Source organism: Esox lucius, chromosome 16 (assembly GCF_011004845.1).
Source record: "Esox lucius isolate fEsoLuc1 chromosome 16, fEsoLuc1.pri, whole genome shotgun sequence".
Taxonomy (NCBI): domain Eukaryota; kingdom Metazoa; phylum Chordata; class Actinopteri; order Esociformes; family Esocidae; genus Esox; species Esox lucius.
In genome coordinates, this window is record NC_047584.1 from 16,544,862 (window position 1) to 16,569,522 (window position 24,661).

At 41.4% G+C, this 24,661-nt stretch overlaps 1 protein-coding gene across 1 annotated transcript; it reads right to left on the reverse strand.

Moving 5' to 3' along the window:
* Nucleotides 1-4,007: 4,007 nt before the first annotated feature.
* On the reverse strand, nt 4,008-7,815 carry hnrnpa3 (heterogeneous nuclear ribonucleoprotein A3). Its single transcript, XM_020054970.3, has 11 exons — nt 7,684-7,815; nt 6,499-6,621; nt 6,249-6,395; nt 5,947-6,157; nt 5,773-5,862; nt 5,612-5,680; nt 5,465-5,521; nt 5,225-5,365; nt 4,975-5,109; nt 4,811-4,881; nt 4,008-4,702 (listed from the first exon to the last, which is right to left on the reverse strand). Exons 1-10 carry the CDS (start codon nt 7,687-7,689, stop codon nt 4,826-4,828), a joined length of 1,035 nt encoding a protein of 344 aa, XP_019910529.1. The 5' UTR covers nt 7,690-7,815; the 3' UTR covers nt 4,008-4,702; nt 4,811-4,825.
* Nucleotides 7,816-24,661: the final 16,846 nt, after the last annotated feature.

Consider the following 24,661-nt stretch of genomic DNA (forward strand, 5'->3'; position numbering starts at 1 on the left):
CCAAAAAACTATGATCCTGTGTAGAAAGACAGAGAAAAATAATGTTTAATTTGAAAAACCACATGGTGAAACATTTTTCCCACACTTCCCGATTTGAAATTTTTATTTAGGACTGTCTTTCAAGTGAAATTAGAAGCCTCTGTCCCACGGCTTGTAGACGCAGCTTTTCTCGAGAATTTTTAAAAATCCATCTGACCCCAAATGGGAAACACTTTTTGATTCTGAAAAGTCTTTCTGTACTAACACTAAAACACAGCCTTTATAAAATTATTTGCAGGCTAGGTTTATCCCAAGAGCCACTGCTTGCCGTACCCTGGCCTATGAAGCGTTCCACCTTTAAAAAGCAAGTGCAAAGTTGTGCCCTGCAGAGGCAAAATAAAAAGAACTATTCCAAATAAATGACTCAATCATGGAACATGCATACATCCACCAGTAACTCGTATTAAATCAGGTTTTTCCCACATTTTTCTGTGAGGGGCACGCAGATAAATGTGCAAGGAACAGAGGGAAAGGAAAAGGACAAACTCCTGACAGAGGTAGGAAAAAATAAATCACTTCTACTCTATGCAAATTGAGGTTATAACCCATCCAATCGACCCTATAAACCACGGATGGAACAGAGTTGCGTCGTTTCACCGCTTCCCACTCTCCTCATTGACTCTCTAAAAGCATTATTTCTACAAATACTTTGGCCAAAATCTTATGTCAAAAATAATGTCACTAACTATATGGTAGGCTATGCATGGTAATGAAGCAAAATACAGAGATAAGAGCTATACACCCACACGCTCAGGCACACTATTACTGTGAGGACCTGGCACCTAACCCTGAACCAGAAATCCATGTTGCCGACTCCCTGACCCTAAACTTTCCCATATTATAATATATAACTAAACTTAATGGTAATTGCATCTTCCAGGCATGGGTTTTTTTGTTTGTTTTTTTGTCCCCACAAGTACACATACATGTGAGGCAAACTGTCACAACTCTCCCCAAGATCATGTTTCAGGAAGTCAAACAGCTACTCATTGTAATACAGAATACATTTTTAACAACAATGTGGGTTATCAGGCTTCCAAATGGTGAATATTTTAAAAAGTAATGTACTGACAGTCTAAACAATGGAAGAAAAACAGGAAATGTATGTAGGAAAGGTTAATATTAATATTTAAAATCCCTATATAAATAAAAAAAGATAAGGTCAACAATTAACTGAAGGACAGTGCTATACTAGTTAAATGTTAAATTGAAGTACTATAACCAGCAATGCTGTCAAAATGTCTGGTATAAATAAGTTACTGTTTGCCTTCCTAACCCATAATCTGGAAAGGGCATTGGCTATGTCTGCGGCAAAGGCCTATAGTAGGTAGTGCAGAACCACTGCTAAAAGAAGCGACTATTGTTTCCTTCCAAATAAAAGTATTGCAAAATGCACATCAAGAATTCTATGAAAATGTGTACATATAATAAACAATCACTCAAATCTCTCTGTCCAATCAATGACACAGCAATTCATGTGCTTATCATGGCAATTTGTATGTCCGGTCACAAATTAGCACTTACTCCATGATCACAATATTCATCACAAAATTTAAATCTGACAATATATGCATTCATAGTTTAAATATATTTAAGTATTTTAAGTTGAAAAACGCTTCCATTCCCCTTTAATATTAAAACGTTTTTTTTAAATATCCAAAATATCCATAGATATGCTACCTATTACCACTTAGTGTAAGCCTTTGTATATTTAAAATAACTGTCCAGTGACAATCTGACTAATATGTATAATCTGTCAACTCATATCCAAAAAACATTGAGAAAAAAAAATCCTCAAAGGTGTATCTCAGATGAGGAGCTAGCCAATCAGCAATCTACTCATATTGATGTTTAATGACCATGTATAGGTTGACATTTTTATAAAGAAAAGCTTGACACATTAAAATACCATCTGTTTTTAGACAAATAAAATATTAACTCATTATTCTAAAGAAATAAGTTTACTTCATAGAAGTTAAGAAACACTGGACAGTTACTTTAAGCACGTATGACAGACCTCAAAATTTCAGTGAGCTGTGCAATAAATTTAAGAGACCCTTCATAATACACCTTTAATATAATACTAATTATTTAGATTATTCATTACCCTGTAAGAAATCTATAGGCCAAAATAAACAAATCTATGATTTGGCTATTTAAAAACCATTACAAAGTTTAGTTATATTTTGCCACAACAACCTTAAATCAGAGTAATTGAGGCAGATGAGCATGTGTCGTTTTTAATGGCAGAATCACCTTAAGTAAAAATCAAACCAAATATGTAGTTCACTTCAGGTGATTGAGATTTTAAAACAAAAATGCACACACCCATTAATTCAAAGAATTTAAGCCAGCAGTGGCTAAAGTTGGTAATGGCTGTTTATTTTTGCTTATAGATGTCTTTTATAGAGATGAATAATAAATTGTACCCCTTCAATTTGATAGGTGATTAGACTCCTTAGCATTTGTTCAACCTTATTTAAAGGTTTGCATGTGCAGCCTGAAGGCCTCCACAGACTGTACGATTTTTGACGTCTTATGCCACGCATTTTCAGTTCCAGACATTTCTACAGAAGGGTAAATAATCTTAGGTTGTAAAAAGGTGTCAGAATTCTTATCTACTTCAGTGCAGTAGGGTCTAGTTCTACAGATTATGTACCACAGTAAGCAGTTGTAGGCTCCAAAAAAGTTCTGACAGTGTCAAAAATGTTAAGCCTTTACAGAGTAGTGTGGCTGGGGTCACGAGCTGATCCTGCTTACTGACCAATAGGAATATTGCAACAATATCATGTTGGCTTGCTGGGACCTAAAACAATCTTTCAGATGCATTGCTATCTGGTGAAACTTGTGGAATTTTGGCATAAGCAAGAATGGATTTACATCCACTAAAAACTAAGAGGGAAATTGCAGAGGCCCTTCCACCCCGTGTTGACCCTTTTATTGGATGTGACAGTTGCAAACCATACCAGGAATGACACTCGATTACCTGCGTGGACATAGTTTAGTTCAATACTGTTAATAGTAATTAGTTCATGGCAGTGCTGAATGAGCCTTGCAAGCTAATCACAGAATGTGATGACAGAACTGAAGAAAATCCTACCATTTGGCCAGGTTTATGTAGATATTAATTTGGCCACACGAGTGTGACAGGCTGTAATTGCAAAAGACTGAATCCAACGCAAAGTCTGGGAAGGCCTTTACATATAGCATACTTTGAGAAATACTTAAGTCTTACCCATCCAGAAATCTCCACGTAATCGTGTCATTACAGATTTTCAGCCTTTAACAGTAGTCGTAATGCTTCTTTCCCGATCTGTAAATCAAGCAAAGTGGTTACTCTTACCTGCTCCATCTTCTTTATGTTACCACTGCTTGTGAAATACTCTTTCCTCTGTAAGGTCTGACAGCTAGCAAGAACTTCCTGGTTATCTGCCATATCTGACTCAACAGGATCTCCAAGTGTCCAGGAACGCTAGTTAGTCTTTCTTGACTAGCATCAGCTGATCTTCAAAAGGTATAGCTAGCTTTGAGAGAGCGATGCTCACTACCGGGCACGACACTGCAAGCTTTTCTCCAAGGATGCGGCTCTCTCGGCGCTGCCTTCTCTTTTCTCTTAAAACATGCTGCCTTGTCCTCTGTGCTGGCGCTGAAGACGTCCTGTCTGAAAAAGTCATATGCAATCTTCCATACTGACCCGCTGAGGCTCAACTGAAGTGGCTTGTAGCTGTAACAATCCAACTAGTGCAATGCTGGCTAGGCGATGTGCGTGCCTTGATCTAGGACTAGCCAAGACTCCCTTTCCATCCAGTCAGAAAAAATAAAAAAAAGGAATATTTCAAGGAAGTTCAGAGAAGACATAACATTCTTCTGTGGATATTGATTTGCTATACTTGATTAGTGATGACAGACATGACAAAAATCCAATCCTTAAATCTCCCTCTGAGCCAATGATGCACTATACTTCAAAATACTTTACTACACAAGTTTATTTAACTTTTTTTTTTCCACTTGTCAAAATATTTTAACAATCTAGAATTCTGTATACGGCATACAAGTAGTGTAAAACACATTTCCTCAAATTGTCTGCACTACTTATGACCACTTGTTACACTAATGGAATTAATGAAATACATACTGTTCTTGAAATACAAAATCATATTACACTTGATACGGAGACTTGCAATCATATTAACTTCAAAGAAAAAGAAAAAAGGACAGCTACTGCTAATTTCAGGGCCTAAATGCATCTATGCCCTTGACAGAACCACGTTCTTCAAAAACAACAAAAATGAGAAGACCAGAGAAAAATCTATCAATCTACGGCAAAGTTAATTCAGGACCATTTAAAACTGACTTGAGTTAGAAATTATTCTTTTTCATTTCACTCCTGATTCCACAGGCACAACAATACATAATACACTTCAGATGCACAAAAAGAAAAATTATAAAGTGTAGAACATCTACCAAAAATAAGGGAAGACACGAGCTACACTCTGTGTAGCTTGTGTGTAGTCTTTTTGTTAGGAATAGTCTCCCGTTACGCTGCAGTAACTTTCTGAGTTCTGTTCCTCTAAATGCTTTCAGACGACTGCCTAAAAGTACAGTAACCTGCAGCTTTCCTGACCAATCCTTGCTCATCTCCTCTCCTGCTAAGAACTGATGCCTGTTGAATGGATACAGGATAAAACAAACAGTTATTCTAGTCTTGCGTGGGCTCACGCTGTACTATACACGTGTCAGGGTATGAACAGTATTTTCAAAGGGAACTCACCCTGGCATCATAGTATCAATATCGCCGAGAGCCATAGCCACCCCCACTTCCACCGCCTGAACCATAACCGCCTGTAATGAGCAATGATTGACAGATGAGCGCCGTGCCGTTGGGGAACAAGAAAGCACATCACGTCATTCAGCTCGGGGAGAAAATGTACTAACCTCCGTAGGGACTGCCAGAGTTTCTGCCCCCAAAGTTGTTTCCCTTCATGGGCCCATAGTTGGACTGCTGTCCTCCGTAGTTCCCAAAGTCATTGTAATTTCCACCTCCACCACCGCCACCGCCGCCGAAGTTCCCTAAGATAGAAAGGTACTTGCTTACAGGATGATATCAGAGATAACATCCAATTAATGTGAGTGCAGATGAAAACAAACAAGTCAACGATATACAGGTTAAAGCATGCATTCCTACCTCCGAAATTGCCTCGGTCATTGTAGTTGTCATACCCTCCCCCGAAGCCTCCGCCTCCCTGGTTGCCATATCCAGGACCTCCTCCCCCATACCCGCCACCACGCCCCCCTCCGTAGCCAGGTCCCCCGCCGTAGTTCCCACCTGGACAGAAAAAGTTTAAAACAAAAATGTCATCTATGAAATGCATCTTCAAGTCCCCTTGCATGTATGATTGTCCACTAAAAGTAGAGAAATGCCTACCATCTCCATTGTATCCATCCCCTCCTCCATAGCCACCTCTTCCTCCACCATAGCCTCCTGCAACGCACAGGGCAGTTCTTTTTTTTAAAGTACGGTGTGATTAAGTTTTTTACGGTAACCTTACATCTAATGTATAAAGATTCTTACCACGTCCAAAGTTGCCACCGCCAAAGTTGCCGCCTCGACCCATGAAGTTTCCAGAGCCACCACCTCGATCTAAAAAGATCATGTAAATATTGACACTGTACTACATCCAGAGACGGCTACACTTAAAAGGTAATTTGTACAGAGGAAAATGTTATGATTACTTCTCTGATTGGATGCCTCCATCATTTCCTGTTTCGAAAGTGCTTTTCTGACTTCGCAGTTGTGAGAGTTTATTGTGTGGTATTTTTGAGCTGAAGAGAAAAAGAAAACACTTAGCAAAAGGATGGTTACCAATGTTCAAAATCCCCCAATTCATGCTGGAACGCCATACCCACCAACAATTTTATCCACAGTGTCATTGTCATCAAAGGAAACAAAGCAGAAGCCCCTCTTCTTCCCAGTTGCACGTTCCTCCATGATGTCAATAGACTCAATCCGCCCATAGCGCTCAAAGTACTCTCTGATGTGGTGCTCCTCTGTGTCCTCCTTGATGCCTCCAACAAAGATCTTCTTTACAGACAGATGGGCACCCGGCCTATTGGAGTCCTGAGACACAAGTGTCACCGAGCAGTAAGCATGTAGCTGCCACACTTCCACAACAGCGTATGCTCTGGAACATGAAGAAGCATCTGCTTACCTCTCTGGACACAGCCCTTTTGGGTTCAACAACACGCCCGTCCACTTTATGAGGGCGAGCAGCCATGCAAGCGTCTACCTCCTCCACACAGGAGTATGTTACAAAGCCGAACCCTCTCGAGCGCTTGTTGTTTGGATCGCGCATCACCTGCCCGAAACCAATGTATTCGATTACATTAACACTGGTCTCCTGAAAAGGCAGCATAACTGCTACACATATGAAATTAAATGCAAGGGAAACACATACTTACCACACTATCTGTGAGTTTGCCCCATTGCTCAAAATGGAGCCTTAAGCTTTCCTCAGTGGTTTCAAAACTCAGGCCCCCAATGAATAGCTTCCTGAGCTGTTCCGGCTCCCTAGCTTCACGACCCTGATGAAATTATTTAAAACAGGATGAATGTCACATAACAATGCAACTGTATAGTAGCTTATCTCAAAGATTTTTTATTAGGTTCGCCATTAACAACTGCCACAGTGGCATTTACTCTGGGGTTCACACTAAACATTATGTTAACATACAATACAATAACACCAACAGACCAGACACAGGCACACCCATAGTACTGTTTTCTTTATAGAAATGTTTGAAGCTGAACAGACATAAGCAATACATTTAAATGCCTAAAATGCTCCTTATCAAAAAACGTGTGCAGTAGACTAGGGTCCAACCCGTGTACTCGTTTTACAAGGCCCACGAGTAGACTAACTGCATTAGAACGCATTTTGTGCCAACCAGGCAGTTTTTTGTAGTTGCGGTGGCCTCAGAACGCTTAGAGAAACAAAATAAGCCCATATATGGTTATTGGGAGGTAAACAGACCAGCCCATCAAGGCCTACTGTAGGTTGCTGATTAAAAAAAAATATATATATACCCAAAGCATTTTTTTACGGAGGTAGTTATATCACCTCATTAGCCACGACTCAGGAAATTTCTAGAGAAACATCGATTCACCCTATGAATTGTTGTATTGTACAATTCAAATACTACTATCTGTACTGTTTTATCGAACTGAATGCGTGTAACTATAACGTAGCTCCTACTTATTGTACTAGCCGTGTTTAGGCGTAGCTTGCCGTACATTTTAGGTCTCCTGCCGCTGATGTTATACGGATACAAATAATTGTCTCGACATTTCAACACAGCCTAATCGTTAAACAAAACATTGCAACTCTGTAACCGTAAAACCCGGGGACTATCATTATGAAATATTATAGCAAAATCAAATGTTCAAACACAACTATGGTACGTCGCTAGCTAAGTAGCTAACGTCGTTGCCTCCCCCAACATTGCTGTTAGAATGCGCACATTTTATTGTTGCAGTAGCTAACACATTTTCAAAGACTTATTTGCTACACATACACTCAACGCTATGTTATTTGCTAATCAAATATACAGCAATTAATAAATATTCAGTATTTATAACATCATCACCTCCATTTTGCGGCGTATTCTTCTTGGTTCTGAGAAGAAAGGAAGATATTACACCACGTGATTAGTCCAAAAGGTTCGTCGTTATACCCGAATAAACTGGTAGCGCAAGATGATTCAGTCAGCGGTTCACTAACTTTATTTACATTCAAAACAAGTATTTATATATATTATTTTTATATACCAAATAAATGTTATTCTAATATATTATATGCACCGTTAGATAGGTTAATCACTAACCTATCAAATACCGCGAATCCTATGTGGACATTTCTAATGCCAATACTGATCGCTTATGTTGTCCAGCTGACAGGGGAAAGGCTATAGGGACACCCCTGACTTGTAAAACGAATAATCAAAATTAAAAAACTTATCCAAAACGGTCTCATCTTTTAACCCAAACCTAAGCCTTGTGGTGGCTTTGTTGTGGTGTGTTCTATTTAGGTATGTGTGTAATTCAGGTCTGTGTGTACATGTAGGGACATGAAAGAGAGGTTTAAGATCACCCTGACTCTGTCAAAAATAAAAATAGGTTCAATATTAATGGTTTGGAAACAAGGATTTCTAGGTTTCTGGTCCCCACAAGGATAGAGGAAGGAATGTGTATGTGTGATCTATGTGTATGTGTACATGATGTACAAAAATAAGTCCTCACAGGTTTTTTGGGGCTGGTCCCCAATAAGAAAAATAAAATGTTTGGCTTCATAATTGGGGTTACTTTTAGGGCTAGGTTACATTTTGGGATAAAATGTAGATTATATGTTAGGGTTAGGGCTAGAATTAGGGTTTGAATTACAATTATGGGGTCATGGAGATTATAAAAAGAAGCACCTACAGTTTTAATATAGCCAAGATATAATGACTAAAAAACGTTATCCTTCTGGATAACTAAGTTTGACGTGACTCCAAGTGGATCATCAGGAAGGATCAGCCAATTAAGTTGAAAGTCAGATTCAGTTGGCTAAGTCATCAAAAAATATGAAGTCTGTTGAAGGTCCCACACTTTTGACTACATTGAAAATGGCGGAAGACTTGAATTGCAGTGTCAAATACTGAACTGCTTTTCGACCACTAGAGGCTTCTAACCTTCTCTATGGTTGCTGACTTGCTGCAGTGTAAAATCGAGTAAAACAAGGAAATTGTCTGCCATCTACTGGACACTGAGGGCGCTGTGCCTCTGCAGAAATGTAAGCTTGATATGTAAACTTGCTGCCTACTTGTAGGAACCTTCCATTTTTGCTTCTGTTTTGTAATATGAAGTTTTTGTCTACATTATAAATTTTATATATATATCATAATTATAATTTGTTTTTATATATTTAACAAATTAATATAGCCTTCACAGTTTAATACACACTCAGATTTATAATGTAACAGTCATTGCCTAACTGCTGACCTTAAACAACTGTGCAACTTGATTATACATTAAAAATGTTGATTCCCATTGACAGTCAGAGCTGGACTAATATTCATGAATGTAAGACTGTTTTATTGTATTAGATCATGTCTGTCATTACCATTACAGGGTGTCCGAAAAAATATAGCCCCCATAAAAATAGCAAGATTTCAATGTCATTACCTATAACTTATTGCCAATTAACCACTGTAGCAGGGTGTCTTTGTTTTCATTGTTTCAGTAATGTTATATTATGGGTGGGTATACCTTTGAGTATAAGACCATTTACAAAATCCCACAAGAATTTCACATGAACTTATGGCTAATTCATGTGATAGGTGACAAAGTCAAACTGCACATTTCAAAATGTAATAAGGTCAAGTGAAATTCTGTGTTTTTTATGTATTACATTAACATAACATTTACTGATGCACCGTTTGAACTTGAGGTAAACAAGGATACTAAAGCCATCAAAATAGGTCAATAACCATAAATGAGGTTCATCCTGTGTTCCACCCTTCACTCTGACTCTGTCAATTACACAGCCCCTATGTTTGTTCCAGCACATTTATTTCTTAATTAAACTGATAATGAGATTGAGGTCTGGTAACATTATTTCTGCTTCAGAGATTGCCCTTAATTAAGGAACACCGGTAGCTGTGTGTGGCCAGGGCTTCTGGCTTCTGGGTGTAGGACTTGTCGAATATTCTGAATGCTACAGCAACAATGGATACTTTATTGAGACACTGCATCTCAATGATTCTATTGTTGTATTCAAACATCATTGAAATTAGCAACCGGATCCTTGATGATTTGGAGAAAGCTGTGACTTTGGCATTGAGTACCATGTTTTACGTGGGTTACAGTATTCATTTTTCAGTAGTGCTTGGTAAGAGGGAAAACATTCATACCTGATAAAATGTTCAACCGGGGGAACCGCTCAGCAGCAGTAGAGGATGTCTTGATGTCCCTGTACAAGCCCATGCCAACCACTGATGTGAGCACCAGACGCATTTGTCCAAAAAACAAGCTCTCAAAAACAAGGTCAATCTCACACTGGTCCAAATGAAAGTGGAAGTACTCCCAACAAGCATTTACAGGCCTTGGACCACAGTTTGACTGAACCATTTAATCCTTTAATTAAATAGACACATGTTGAACACAAGCTAATCCCTATCTTTTCAATTTGAGATTGTTGTATAACGACACATCTGCACCAATGCTTTGCACAAAGCATGGGAACATTAAATAAACTATGTTTGTATAATTAAAGGCAAAGTTGTGACCGCTCATGTAAAGAGGGCTTGATGTTGAGGAAGGTTAGCTGAACCCTACTGAGCCAAGAAACACGTGTGCTGCAGTATCAGCTCTTCACAGGTCGAGTTTGATTGATGCTCTGTGTACTTCTCCTTGCCTCAACCCCTGGACAGCATGTTTGTTTGGTTGTTGATCACACCCCCTACTCTGTGAACAATGGTGACAGCCCCCCGACACTGAGATATATCACACACAACTCACCTATCCCACACATTATTGCCAGTTTCAGGTGGAAACATTTTCTCTCCCAAACTGGGGTTCGATGTAACCTTACATGCATGAGGTGTTTTTGTTTTCTTTTATCTTGCTTCATGACCTCAAGGGCAATTAGCATTGTGTGTTACTAATAGTACTAATATATAATATTGTATTGTTCTTAACCTCTCAGAGGAAATACAATATTACACGAATGGGAAGTTAATGCAATACAATGTACTGATTATGAAAAGCCATGTCTGTCAAAACCCGACATAAAAAATATTTCAACTAATTGCCTCAAAGCCTGCAGATAAATATCAAAAAAATTCATTAAATCACACAGTTACCTTGTCCAATCCTATCCTTTCAAAGACAGCACTTAAAACACTAATTAATATAGGATTCATAACCTCTTTAAACACTCAGATTATGTTCTGCCATATATCTGTGTTAACAGAAGCCCCTGTCAGCAAAAGCTTCCTATCCAGCAAATATTAATGGAGGTGGAGCTACTTGTTGCAGAAATCTTTAGGTTAATCTTGTCAGTTTGCACGGTTGAGATGAAGCATCTATGTCCCACAAATGTATTGTCATGTTTGGGGTTTTCTTCCCAAAAGAGATAAACATTGGCCCGGAAGACTTGCTATAAATAGAAAACAATATGACTTACATTTCATTTTTAAATAGGTAATAACCTTGTCAGTAAATTATACAGCCATTACCCTGATTGGTATTGAACCAATAGATGGCGCTACTTGCCAATTTGCTATTTGGTTGTAAATGATTTTATGGCAGCTTTTTTGGCAATACATTATTACGTGACTTAAACATCATTTAAACTTGTGAACCAATTTGCTCCAGTATTACTTGCTGTATAGTTTTGACGGTGCATAAAGAAACCGTCTCAGGGTTATTTTCAGAGGGGTTCAAATTCAGGAATCCACAGTTCAGGAATCCTCTAGATGGGGCTCTTGCCCATGAAAATACAGGATGTAGCTGGAGTATTATCAGTGTTAATACAACACTGAATACATACCATTAAAGAGTTTTCTGCCAACATAAATACAAAATGGATGAATTAAAACATCCCATATGATTTTCAGAAATTCTTTGAAATATCTGTGGTGGTGTAGTTATAACCTTGTCAGATGCCAAGGAAGATACATTCCTCTTTGGAAATATGATTTAAAGCAATCCATAATTTAACAAAATCTCGATTTACTTTGTAAATTAAAAACATTGCTCCTTATTTTTTTGGGCGAAGATAAGAATTTATTGTGATTCATTTACTTTAATAATGGAACTGTCACAGACTGTAGCTTTCACTCCAAAACATATTCCTGGTAGTTTAATTATTCGTCAGTATTCAATTCTACTGACATTGTTTTTAACAAACGTTGTCAAACAGGATAGACCGGATCAATTTACTCAATGCATTCCAGTATTCAACTCACTCTCTGGATGGGAGCTGCCAACACACCCATCACCTGTATGTCTGTCGCAGGAGAAGCAGAGGGCGAGCATTGACCTTGTCCTGGGAAAAAGCAACGGTGGTTCCGTGAGGGAAGCCAGCCATAAAGCACGGCCAACCTGGCTCTGGGATGACGGACATACGCAAGTGGAAACTGTGAGGAAATGGAGAATCAGAGCGGGGAGTCGATTTAGTCACCGTCTACCCCTCGTTCACTTGAGTACAAAGCAGAGCCCGCACATCAGTGTTGACCAGAATATCTCTCCCAGGAATTTAGGAAAAGAACAATTCCTAACATCTGTTTCCTGTCCTATTGCATGAAGGAAATGGGTGTAAATCGCACCAAAATAAAAATAGAATCAGTGGTTCAACTACAACTTCTTGGGAGCTAAAGGTTGCAATTGTGACTTTGTTTTTGTGGGCCTGTGTGTGTTAATGTGAGTATCTTTGTGTGTGTGTGTGTGTGTGTGTGTGTGTGGGGCTGTGCGTGTGTATGCACGTGCTGGATTTGAGGTGAAAATGCATGCGACCTGCCCTAAAACCTAGGCTTACCTGGCTGAAAACTACAGATGAGACAAACCGTTTAAGGTTCAGACAGGAAACACCACATACTCATTAATGGATTTACTAAATCAAGGTTACAAAACATGCAATACATTAGTGTGAGGCTCTGATCCTTTTGGATAGCTCACTCATTGCCAGAACATGTATAACGATAAGATTATAATGAGACAGTAATAATAGCAAGGTTTCCCCACAGAAGGAATGTGACAGATGCAAACAGGTGAAGCTGGATGAGAAGCGGAAAGCAGACAGAAATACAATGGTACCAAGATTTCACTCACAAACAGCTTGCGCTCAACAGCCATAATAGAAATGTGCGCAAAATCATGTTGAATTAATAGATCTCCGTGTTCATTTAATGATTCATCTAATACATTTTTGCTGATGCAGCATTGGTTTTCCGGCTGGACCTGCTGGAAAAAATAATAACAACGAGCCTTTTCACTCCTCAGACTTTTATGGCTAAAATACATTTCCCAAAAAGTGCATTCATATTTGTTGACTGACTCCCATAAATCATCAGTAAAATGCCTTTGGAAGTTTACGGAAAGTCAGATTACTGTACATAATTTTTTCAAGAGGCTCATAAACAGCTCAGCATGATCTCTTCTCAAGGCCAGACAATAAAGACAGGGCCCTTGTCAATGGTTCTACCAGAGCCATTGGGCTCCATATGTACACTCCATGTTTATAGCTGCATAAAGTCTTCAGCAAAAGGGAATTGCTCTTTTGGCTGATGAGTTTGGTCTCCTGCTATGACAACAAAGACTTCCACACTCCGTGTCTGTATTTAGTTCAATAGCTCTCAACACAGAATATGTCCAATTCACTGCTCCTTTCACCCTTGGCCTCACTTCAACACAGTATGTTTGTGAGGAAGCATTAAGACACTCTGATTGCTTTATGTGTCCTATTTGAATACGGATCCTTGGAGGATTTGGAAGATAAAGCAATTTAGCTCAAACATCCTCATATGCTGGGTCTGACAAAAAAAATTGCACTGGTGGGGTATCCCTCAAACACAAAATCAATTGGCTCAATTTGATTTGCAGTATTGAATGATTTGTGCAGACTGATACACGGTCTTCGCCATATTGTGTATTGATACATTTAAGATGGCAGTGTTGAAACCTTCTTAATGAGCTCCAGGTCAAGGCTGCACTCAAAACAATTTTTTTCTCTGTACGGACAGACACCAGCAGGAGTTGTCTCCTTTACTCTCTGGGAGTAATAAAGCTGTTTGGCTTGTTTACTTTCCTCGGCTCTCACTCCCGGTGTCATCGACACACATGATAACTCTTCCTGGGTGAATCCAGCCAGGGTTGGGGTCAATTCCATTTTCCAGTCCATTCAGGAAGTGCACAGGAATCCCAATTCTCTTCAGTGCATGTCAGTGTTACGATGTGGACTGGGAATTTGGTTTACTTTTTAGTTAGTTTGTAATGGAATTGAAATGTTATTGACCTCACCCCTGATTCCAGCTGTATCAAATATTTGAAGGGGCCACAGTCAATATCACCTTAATCTGGCCAAGAAGGTGGCTGAACATGACCTTGATTGTTAGTCTCAATGAGAAATAGAGGGTGAAGAAGTGATTACATTAGGAAACATTGGAATGGATTGGGCTATTGATGGAGGACAGGAGGAGCAGAGAATGTGGTGTAATAAAACCTTATTTACAGCACCTCAGTGGAGCAGCAACAAAGGAGAGGACTGCGCCACTGCCCAGTATCTCTGTACCTCTAATTGACTTCTTGCTGCAAGAGAAACATAGACTCTGACATCTCCCCGACTGCTATACTCAGAAAAGTCATGATAACCACAGCTTATTCTCTTACAACACCAAAAAAGTGGTTGTGTTAAAATCTGTATTGAAAATATAAGATGAAATGCGCTGGTAATTACAATGCATTTCTGAGGTAGTTTTCAATATACAAACGATGTGGCCTGCCATAACATATGGAGGCCTCTTTAAGGCAGTCGTGTGTGTGGTCCACTCTGTGCATTTCCCTTCTTCCTGGGCGCGAGACAGGGGTGGGAGGTGAGGGAAATCCACAAACCCTTTCCTAACTCCTGTGTACAGACAACAAACGAGCACAAAAATGCTGCCTTCACAGTTTCTGCCTGGCGACGTTGAGCTCCCGGACGCCATGAGACAAAGGGATGGAGGAATGATGAAGTCCCGAGGAGTGGAGGGCAGGTGTTTCCTGTGTCTCCAGGGGCGTGGGGGGGGGGGGGGGGTTTGGTGGGGGTGGCTACACCTGCTCAGCGCCGGCATGGGGTGATGGATCGATGAAGCATGACCTGACTCAGCACCTCAACAGCTCTACCTGGGATTCGAGTGTAAAGGACCTGATTGAAACTCACTATCAGCACACATACAATAACACGCATCCATCTTGGAGGGCCTCCTCTTCCCTCCCCGTGCTCCAGCATCACTGTCGGCGGCCAGGGGAAAGAGACAATTTATCTGGAGGAAGAGCCACGGTGGAATATCTACGGACGTAACTTCTGCTCCGATGGCACAATTTGGATCAAATAAACTCTATCTACATTAGAACGGCTGAGCTGAATCTGGACCAAAGCATCTGGAAGAAGAAAACTACATTCTTTTTTTTGGAACAGAGGTCAAAACAAACCAGCTCATCTGGCTATCACAAATGAGTCTCACACACACATACAAAATTGCATGCATTGTTGAGTTGCGTTACAGACATACCTCTGTCATTTGTGTATGGTTGCGTATGGCTTCTGTTTGTGGAAATGATAACATGGCCCTGATCTACATTTTCCATGACTTCTTTGCAAGAATATCACAGGATTATTGTAGCTCAATAGCCAATTCTAACTTTGCATATCTACCAAAGTCAACATTACAGACCTTTCTCCAGATACTGACATGATTAAAGAAGACAGGATTATTGTAAACTATTATATCCAGGTGTTTTAATCTTGATTTACATCTGTTATGAGTACACCCGTTTTATTTAGCTAACATCAACTGGTGGTGATAAATCTCTGTGTTACATAATTATCAAGGGCATAATCCATTCAAATTCAAACTGATTAGTTGCACGGACATCAAAGTCCTCCAATTGGGGAGTAAATATTCACCTGTTAATGATCAAAATGTATTTTCCTAATGTCTGATGACTTGTGCCGAGACCTTTCCTTAGATGGAGAAATCAGCCAAATGTTTCCTCGTTTGGATCTGTCCCTTAAGAGGATGCCTGTATTTTCACTTTAAAGGGATAAATGCAGCTTACTTTTGGAAAACGGCAGCACAATCTCAAGCAAACATTGCATCAGAACTACTTTCAGGTTTAATGCCATTTTTCCATTTACAAAAAATATGTTCGCCAAGTTATGTTCTTTTAACATCACATCTTCCTGCAATTCCTTTGTATTCATGGTATTCTGGCTCAAAATGACAATAACGGACCTAAATATGTCTTGTTTTTTTGGTAACACATAATTTATACCTATCGCTGGGAATACATTTTTTAGTAAATGGTTAATCTAAAATGTACTCTTCAAATACTGCAATACTTCAGAACGTCTTAAGAGGGAGCCATGAGCATGAATTCAACGCAGACGTAAAACATCTCTCTCCCCATAACTTTTTCTCTCTCTGTATCACTCTCTTTCTAGATTCCTCTCCCTCCCCTCCGTCTGTCTGTCTCTCTCTGTCTCTCTGTCTCTCTCTCACCCTCATTGCCTCTCTTTCCTGCAAAGGAAAAACCCTGACAGTAAATGCAAAGTACACTGATAAAAGAAATCGTCCGTTCACATAAAGAAAAATTCAAGTTTTTGTTGATTATGCATGAAGATTCGCATTGCGTGTTTTGATGTTCCTTTCAATACAGTATTAATAGTGATCCACATACCATCCACAGTAAGTAGGTCTGTCGCATATAATAAGGAAGTCAGTGGAAAGGCAATCAAATAAAAGTTATATTGTATTGTTTGGTGTTGGTAGCACACAACACAGCAATAAATCTTTTCTTGCAATAATTGTTTATAGTTAGAATTAACTTAACATGCAGTCTTCCGCAGCTAATAAATTATAGTCTCTCTCTCATTAGCATTTCAACTGATTTACCCTAATTCCACCACACAGCAAACATTCGCCAACTTATGCAAATATATGTATATATATATATAGCTATGGGAAAAATGAAGAGACCACTGCACCTTTTTCTCTCTTTTTGAAAAAAGTCTAAAAGGAAGGTTTTGAGTGAGGAACAGAAGGGTTAAAATTAAGAGACCACTGCAGATTGAATGCTTCTATTCCTCACTCAAAACTACAACTTTTTTGGAAAGGAAGGAAAAGGTGCAGTGGTCTCTTAATTTTTTCCAGAGCTGAATATGTAAGCCTATAAACACCAAACACACAAAGGACTGTGTTATTAATTATTGTAAAACACATTTCAATCTTTTCCCTTAGTGCTACGACAGTGTATGTTTCTAGCTACGGTTCTGTTTAGGCAGCACTGTTCTCTTATCTTGTCCTGCTCGTCTTATCTGGTCAGTGTACAGCAGCAGGTCTGTAATGAGCGCCAAGCCCACACCTCAGCCCATGTGTACTGTCCCGAAATCGGTCCCACACAACCGTATACACGGGACTGCTTAAATGCTCAAACATGTCTGCCTGCCACCCCTACACACACACACACACACACACACACACACATGCTGGGTGGCTTGGCCAATTTTGGGTTGCAATGTTGGCGTGTGATGACAGATTTAAAGGATGTTGCATACTCTACTGGTCAGAAGCTGGCCTATGGCGGATATGTGTGACACGTACCGTTCAGCGGTGGCGCGGAGTGATGACATCCTCCGTTTAATGAGCAGAGTTAACATCCCCACGTTCCCGCCAGCCTCCGGCTCGGCCTACCACACAGGGGGCTGTAAATCTGCCTGCTGTCCATGCTGTCTGCCCTGCTAATACAGGAAGTATTATCTAATGACTCCAACGCCCAGGACAAATTTGATATTGAGTTGGTACCACCCACACGCCAGCTTATACGCTTTAAAGGCGAGCAAACTGGAAGAACTGGAAGACGCTCATCAGTCTTTGGCCGTCTCTCGTAATTTGGGAGCGGGATGAGTTTCAAGTTAGTGGTTGAACAGAGGAGAGCGAGGAGACACCGGTGGACGAACCCCAGACATGCCCTTGTTTCGCCTTGCCCTCCCTGGCCTTACTCGACCGCATTCCTGGGACAGATTGGGGCTCTTAAAGGGCTCTGTGTTCGTGGCCCTTCCCCAGCCTGCCCTCAGCTCTGATTTGTGGAGTGCTGGAGTCAAAGGGAACTACTTTGTAGATGATGTGCTGTGCTTACATGTTTCTCTGCAATATGTGCAGCAAAGGTCACTCCGTGACACAATCTGGACTATCTCATATGGATGAACACAGTGTTCTGTCGGTGCTCGCACGCACCCCGCACACACGTGCGCGCGCACACATACACAAACTGTGCACACGAGCAAAAAGTCGCCCCTAAATCCCATTCCTCAGATCTTCTGACCCGTTTCCAGACAGAACAATAAAAGGCAGCTGGTCCGGTGTGAAGCCATGGCCACTCCCTTTGTAGATGCAGGATCTGGCATTTGTTTGCAGTGGTAATGTGATTGTGTTTTACAGCTTAGCTCAAATGAACAGAGGGTAATTGCTGACTAGTCTTTTAACCTTTTGAATCCTGCTGCGGCAGGGGGCCGGTGTGGAGATGGAGGAGATGATACTGCACCTCACCTCGGGTTCGGGAAGGAAAGATGCTGACTGGTTTCATCCTGGGGCTTATACAATGAAACCCAGCAAATTTCAGATCCGCTATTACAATAAAGGTGAAACCCTGGCAATTATCAGGGGAATCAATGCTGTCCGATAACAGTGAAAACTTTTCTTTCCCATACTTTTCCTACACTCTATATTTTTCTTGTTGGACTGAAACTCTATTACTCAGTGATACAAATGTTAGTCACCGATTACAATTTCAATATTTACTGCTTACATGTTTTATTTGTACCGCTGTTATGTTGTTTTCCATAGGCCTTAAAATGTAAGCACAGATGCTTTGACAGTTTTTATTACCATCAAATATCCAATGAGTGTCATTATTGCTCACTGAGATGTGTGTCCATAAAACAGTCATACACAAAGGTATGTTTAATAGCTCCCGGCCATTTCTCAAAGCATGACAACCACAATATGGAGGAGAAAACTCCAAAGGGGTTTAGGTCTGAGCCTAATTAGATCCTGTGGAGCGAAATCAAATCAATCTAAATGAGAGGAGAAAGCCAAACCCATGACTGTTCTCTTGTCCGTACTCTCTTTCTCTCTCTCTTTCAATCTCTCTCTCTCTCTTTCCCTCTCTCTGGCTCCTGATTGCTATCTCAACTGGACCGTGTGGTGTGTTTGAAGGTTGGGGCATGGCAGCTCTCCCCCCCCCCCCCCCCTCAGCAGTCATAGGAAGGAGTGAGAGGATGGAAAGCCGCCCCCACCTCAACCCCCGGCTTTCACTGCTTAACCTTGACGAGTCAATATGAAACAGGTGCAATTTGCTTATCTCCTCCTGACATTACCACTGTTCTCAGTGCTGCTGGGGCATGGGGCCTGTTCAATTAGCATAGCTTACAAACACATCACTCTCTGCGAGGGGCTGGCCCGGCCCATATCTGCATGTACACACATGCCACACTGCTCACTATCGATAGCCTACAGCTGAGGACACGTGATGTATATACAGACGGGTGACAAATGAAAGGAAAAATCAACATAGTGTCTCGGTAAGGTGTTGGGGCCAGAACAGCTTAAATGTGCCCAAGCACAGATTCCACAAGCTCCACTGGAGGGATGGAACACCATTCTTCCAAAATATATCCCCTCATTTGGTGTTGGGATGATGGTGGTGGAGAGCGCTGTCTAACACGTCTGTCCGAAATCTCCAGTGTGTGTTCAGTTGGGTTGAGACCTGGTGACTGCGAAAGCCGTAGCGTATGATTCACATAAGTTTCCTACTCGTCAAATCATTCAGTGATCCCTGGTAACCTGTGGATGGGGGCATTGTCATCCTGGAAGAGACCAAATAATGAATCCTCTTTGAAATTCACTTTTAAGATTCTTTCCCCTTGCCATCTTGATCCAAAATCCAAAAAGTTCACCTAGGCCTGCTTAGCATTTTTATAGATGCCACAGAGCATGATAGGATGTTAATTTCTTAATTGTATGTATCATGTTCCTCCACTTATTTTATAAGGTTTTTCCTTTAATTTGTCACCTGTCTGTATACCTTCAGACATTTGTTGTTCTCTGCCTTTTTTACATACAGCCAAGGCCATTGCCAGGTGTCCTGGGTCCCCTGAAAAGATAAATGCCTGGGCCCCCTCACATATAGACAACAATGACTAACATTCATAACAGTGGGCCCTGCCACGCCATGGGCCCTGGGAATAATATCCACATTTACCTGCATTAGCTACGGCCCTGCAAACAGTGCATACAAAATGCAATGATGAATGAAATATTTGACATATCGTCCAATGTTTTGAAATAAAAATCTCTCTGCATCATTAAATCCACATTCTACTGCTAGTATGGTTGCATCATGTGCTGAAAGACCTGTGTGTTTTGGGGAGTGGGTATCAATAATCCCCCACAATCTGACAGATGGTCCTGCCTACTGAGTGGCAGTGAGCTTCATAATCTCCAACAGCAGGTGGGGTATCTATGGGCAGGGTATCTTCAGGCGGGGTATTTTCAGTCTGAGTATCTGCATGTGGGGTATCTACGCGTAGGGTATCTTCAGGTAGGGTATCTGCAGGCAGGGTATCTGCTGGCCGGATATCTTCAGGTGGGGTGTCTGGAGGCGGGGTATCTCCAGGCAGGGTATCTGCAGGCAGGGTATCTGCAGGCGGGGTATCTTCAGCCAGGTATATGCAGGCATGTTAACTTCAGGTGGGGTATCTTCAGACAGGGTATCTTCAGGCAGGGTATCTGCGGGCGGGGTATCTTCAGGTGGGGTATCTGCAAGTGATGTATCTTCAGGTGGGGTAAATTCAGGCGGGGTGGATTCAGGTGGGGTAACTTCATGTCGGGTATCTTCAACTGGGGTATCCGCAGGCGGTGTTTCTGCAGGCGGGGTAACTTCAGATGGGGTATCTTCAGGCGGTGTATCTTCAGGCGGTGTATCTGCAGGCGGGGTATCTTCAGATGGGGTATCTGCAGACAGGGTGGCACCAGACCAGGTTCATTAGTCACTGGGCCCAGGGCACCTCTCCCTCTTCCCAACACAGAATGTGGCGTAATTGATACCCATCAGCCCCGGCTGTAATCCCCTTGGTGGGCGGCGGTAGGGAGGCAGACAAGACGTGGGCGGGGGTGGGATGCCTCGCCTCTTGTTTGGTTAAGAAGGTGGCAAACGGGGGGCTAGGTCTCTGGCTGTCCCTGCGCCATCACTTCACTTGAAGGTGAGATGATTTAGGGGCTGGGGAGAAAGTTAATTTCTCTTGATCATTGTGTGCAACCTGGAGCCTTAATGGCGGGCGTAATTAATTCTGCTGATGTTAATCACCAGGGCCGGTCCCTGCAATTATCAGCCCTGTGCAGATGGGGCGCGGCACAGACATGAAAAATTAGGAAAATGAATCTGTAATGGGGTGGCAGATCTAATCTGCGTCAGAGAAAACAAAGTTAGGAAGAGCAAGGAGCCAGAATTCCAGGTGAAAGCCGGAGCCACGACAAGCCCACATGACAGAGCTGAAAAATGTTGCTGTGTCCGAAGTGTTTGGTAATTACTGGGCCATTGAATGGTTCTATTGTTAATTCATCACTGTAACAGAGGTGAGTTGAAACATCTCCACGCCGGGCTATCGGATGGAGAGGAATCTGGCGGGCGTCACGTGCTGCTTCTGGAGTCAACCAAAGGTTAATCAGGTTCCACACTTGGTTGTGTGGGCTTTGCAATCAACTCCCATTCACTTTTGCAGGGGGCAAAAATTGAGTAACTGTTAACTGAGAATGTATTACCGATTTGGATTCGTACGTGCACACACATTTGTGCGCAATTACATGTGCTTAAGAGCACACACATACACACACACACACACACACATATACATGCACACGATTGGTTCCATCATGCTCTTACTGATGGAAGAATTACTAAAGCATTAGTGGTCAAAGGACAGATACTCCCAGAGGACGTTTCCTCTGCCAACGTCAAACAAAATTAAGCAAAATACAACTGATTAATTGAAACGGCAGAGGAGCCATTTTTCAAGCTCTCTCTTAGCTCTGGCAGTTGTCGTCATTGCTATTGGTCAGCTTAATTAGTCTTCTACCTATTTTGTCTTCAATATGCTGTTTTATAGGTTCTTGAGAAATGTAGGAGGTTCATACAAATCATTATTCATAATCATTGTTCTAAGCAGTGTGGAAAACTTAACAATACACTAAGCAGTTTGCCAACTATGATTTAGTTAAAGTATATTATTAATGACTTTGGTAATCACTTCTGGTACATTTTCTCTGTACACACTCAAACTGTATACAGAACTCAACAGAGAAAAAACTCAGAATAACATCAGCCGAACGTTAGACAAAAAACGTATGTCGCAAGAAGACAGATTTAAGGGCCAAATCCTTTCTAACATAGGTTTCTAACCTTACACTGTGAAAAAGCATAAAGTCATACATCTGATATTATTTAAAAAAGCCACGGTTTTGTATGCCACAGCTCTAAATATTTTTCAAAGGGACAATTATGGTTTTTAATCTCACCTTAAAGTTGCTATGTAGTCTTTTATGATTATTTTTATATAATTTATTTGTGTCCAGTAAATCACTGTGTTTATTTTGTTCAATATAACTTAAATGAGATATATTTAATCTAATTAATTTTACTGAGCTTATTCTTGTCTAGAAACAATTTGGAAAGGTTTAGAAACAATTTGGAAAATATTTACGTACACAGACATTATTTGCTTCTTGGACGGTCTAGAGCCCACCCACTTCCCCAGATGATGGTCTAGAGCCCACCCACTTCCCCAGATGACGGTCTAGAGCCCACCCCCTTCCCCAGATGACGGTCTAGAGCCCACCCACGTCCCCAGATGACGGTCTAGAGCCCACCCCCTTCCCCAGATGACGGTCTAGAGCCCACCCCCTTCCCCAGATGATGGTCTAGAGCCCACCCCCTTCCCCAGATGACGGTCTAGAGCCCACCCCCTTCCCCAGATGACGGTCTAGAGCCCACCCCCTTACCCAGATGATGGTCTAGAGCCCACCCACGTCCCCAGATGACGGTCTAGAGCCCACCCCCTTCCCCAGATGATGGGCTATTATAATCAAATCTGCACTGTGTTTGTCATCATGCAGCAGGCAAAAAGTGCCATCGCACCCAAATAGGCTGAATTACAGTTGTTGTGTTTTTTCAAGCTCTTACACAAAATGTGGATTAATGTATATTTCAAATGTTTGAGTGTTAATTCAGCAGCATGGTCTGGACATATCATAAAAAAATACACAAACGGGTTTGTGACTGTGCTCAGCCTTTAAATGAATACACTACAAGAGGTGGTTATCTATATATTTCCTCTTCGGATGTAGATCTTTGATGTAATTAAGATAAATCCAACCTTCTGTACTTTGTAACAATAAAGCAGTTATCAACAGAAACCTATTGATCATATAACCACTAAACTCAAGTTATTCCAATAATAATCAATGGTCAAAAGCGTATTTTCCAATAATTACTCGCAAGGGGCACAAGCAATTCTTAAGGTGAACGTCAACAAAAATAATGAATGGGCTGGCTGGTAGTGTTCATTGTTCTCTAGCTGACCCTGGTAAATAGTGTCACAGCAGCAGTGACCAGGTGTTTATAAAGGGCAGGACAGACAGACAGAACCCCAGCACAGGGAAGAACAACCCATCAGGAGAGCCCTTGTTGTTTTGTATTATGTTGGTAATACACATACAAGCCAAAGGTAATACACATACAATACGTGGATATGCTAATGATGATCCACGACTGCATCAATATGAGTTCATCATCATTGAATGATAATTGCATTGCTGATGCAAATCTGGCTAACAGAGAACGTGTTCCTGTCCTTGAGGTTAATTTTCCCTGAAATGAGGTTTCCCTCCACATCCTATTTTCCAGCCCATGCCTCTCCTAGCATCTCTTTTACAAAGCAAGGTGATGGAGATTAGCAGATTCATAATTCCAGGAGATTATATGCTAATGCACTTGCCTGTTTGTCAGAGAAAATTGCGTTGTGGTTATTAGTGTGACACCAAACGCTCCTCAGCCAAACTGGCTCCCTGTTGCCCTCTCACTATTTGCATTTTTATTACATCCAGGACGGAAGAGAAAAGTGAAAAAACTGCACAGAGCACCCAGCGTCTCCAACTTGAGAGATTTAATTGAATATATTCAAATGTGATTCATATAACAATTACGCTCTCATCCTACAGCCACATATGCGATTGTTTTGACTGAATTGGGTTTTTGTGCCCACCCCTCGGCCTCCGTGCACGCCTACTCACTCTAAATTAAAAAATTGTGCCGGCCTTTGTTGGAGACACTGGTGAGGAATCAATAGGTTCATTAATTACTGCAATTCATTACCCAAATAAACATGCGACTCAACCTTTTGCTGGATACACATTTGGGGGACGTGCAAGCATTTGGCCAGAGTGAAAGCCTGGCCCGGGGATCCCTATTGCATTAATCTGCAGATCAAACTGTGTTGAGTGCCAGGGATCCTCTAGGGAATGTCGCGGGATCAATCCCCACACTCAGGCATTGAGTTATGGCCGCCGAATACAAAAGCAGTCATGTGACATGGCAGCCGCTGAGAGCTGCAGTGCTCTCTCTCACTCTGTCTCCCCTTTTCCTCTATCTGTCTCCCTCTCACTCCCTCTCCTGCTGGTCTGGCCCACATTGCGCTGGGGCGTCAGGGCTGGCTTCTGCTCCCATGTCCGTCCCCGAGCTGCCCTCTGGGTCTTTGGGATCCAAGGCCATGGA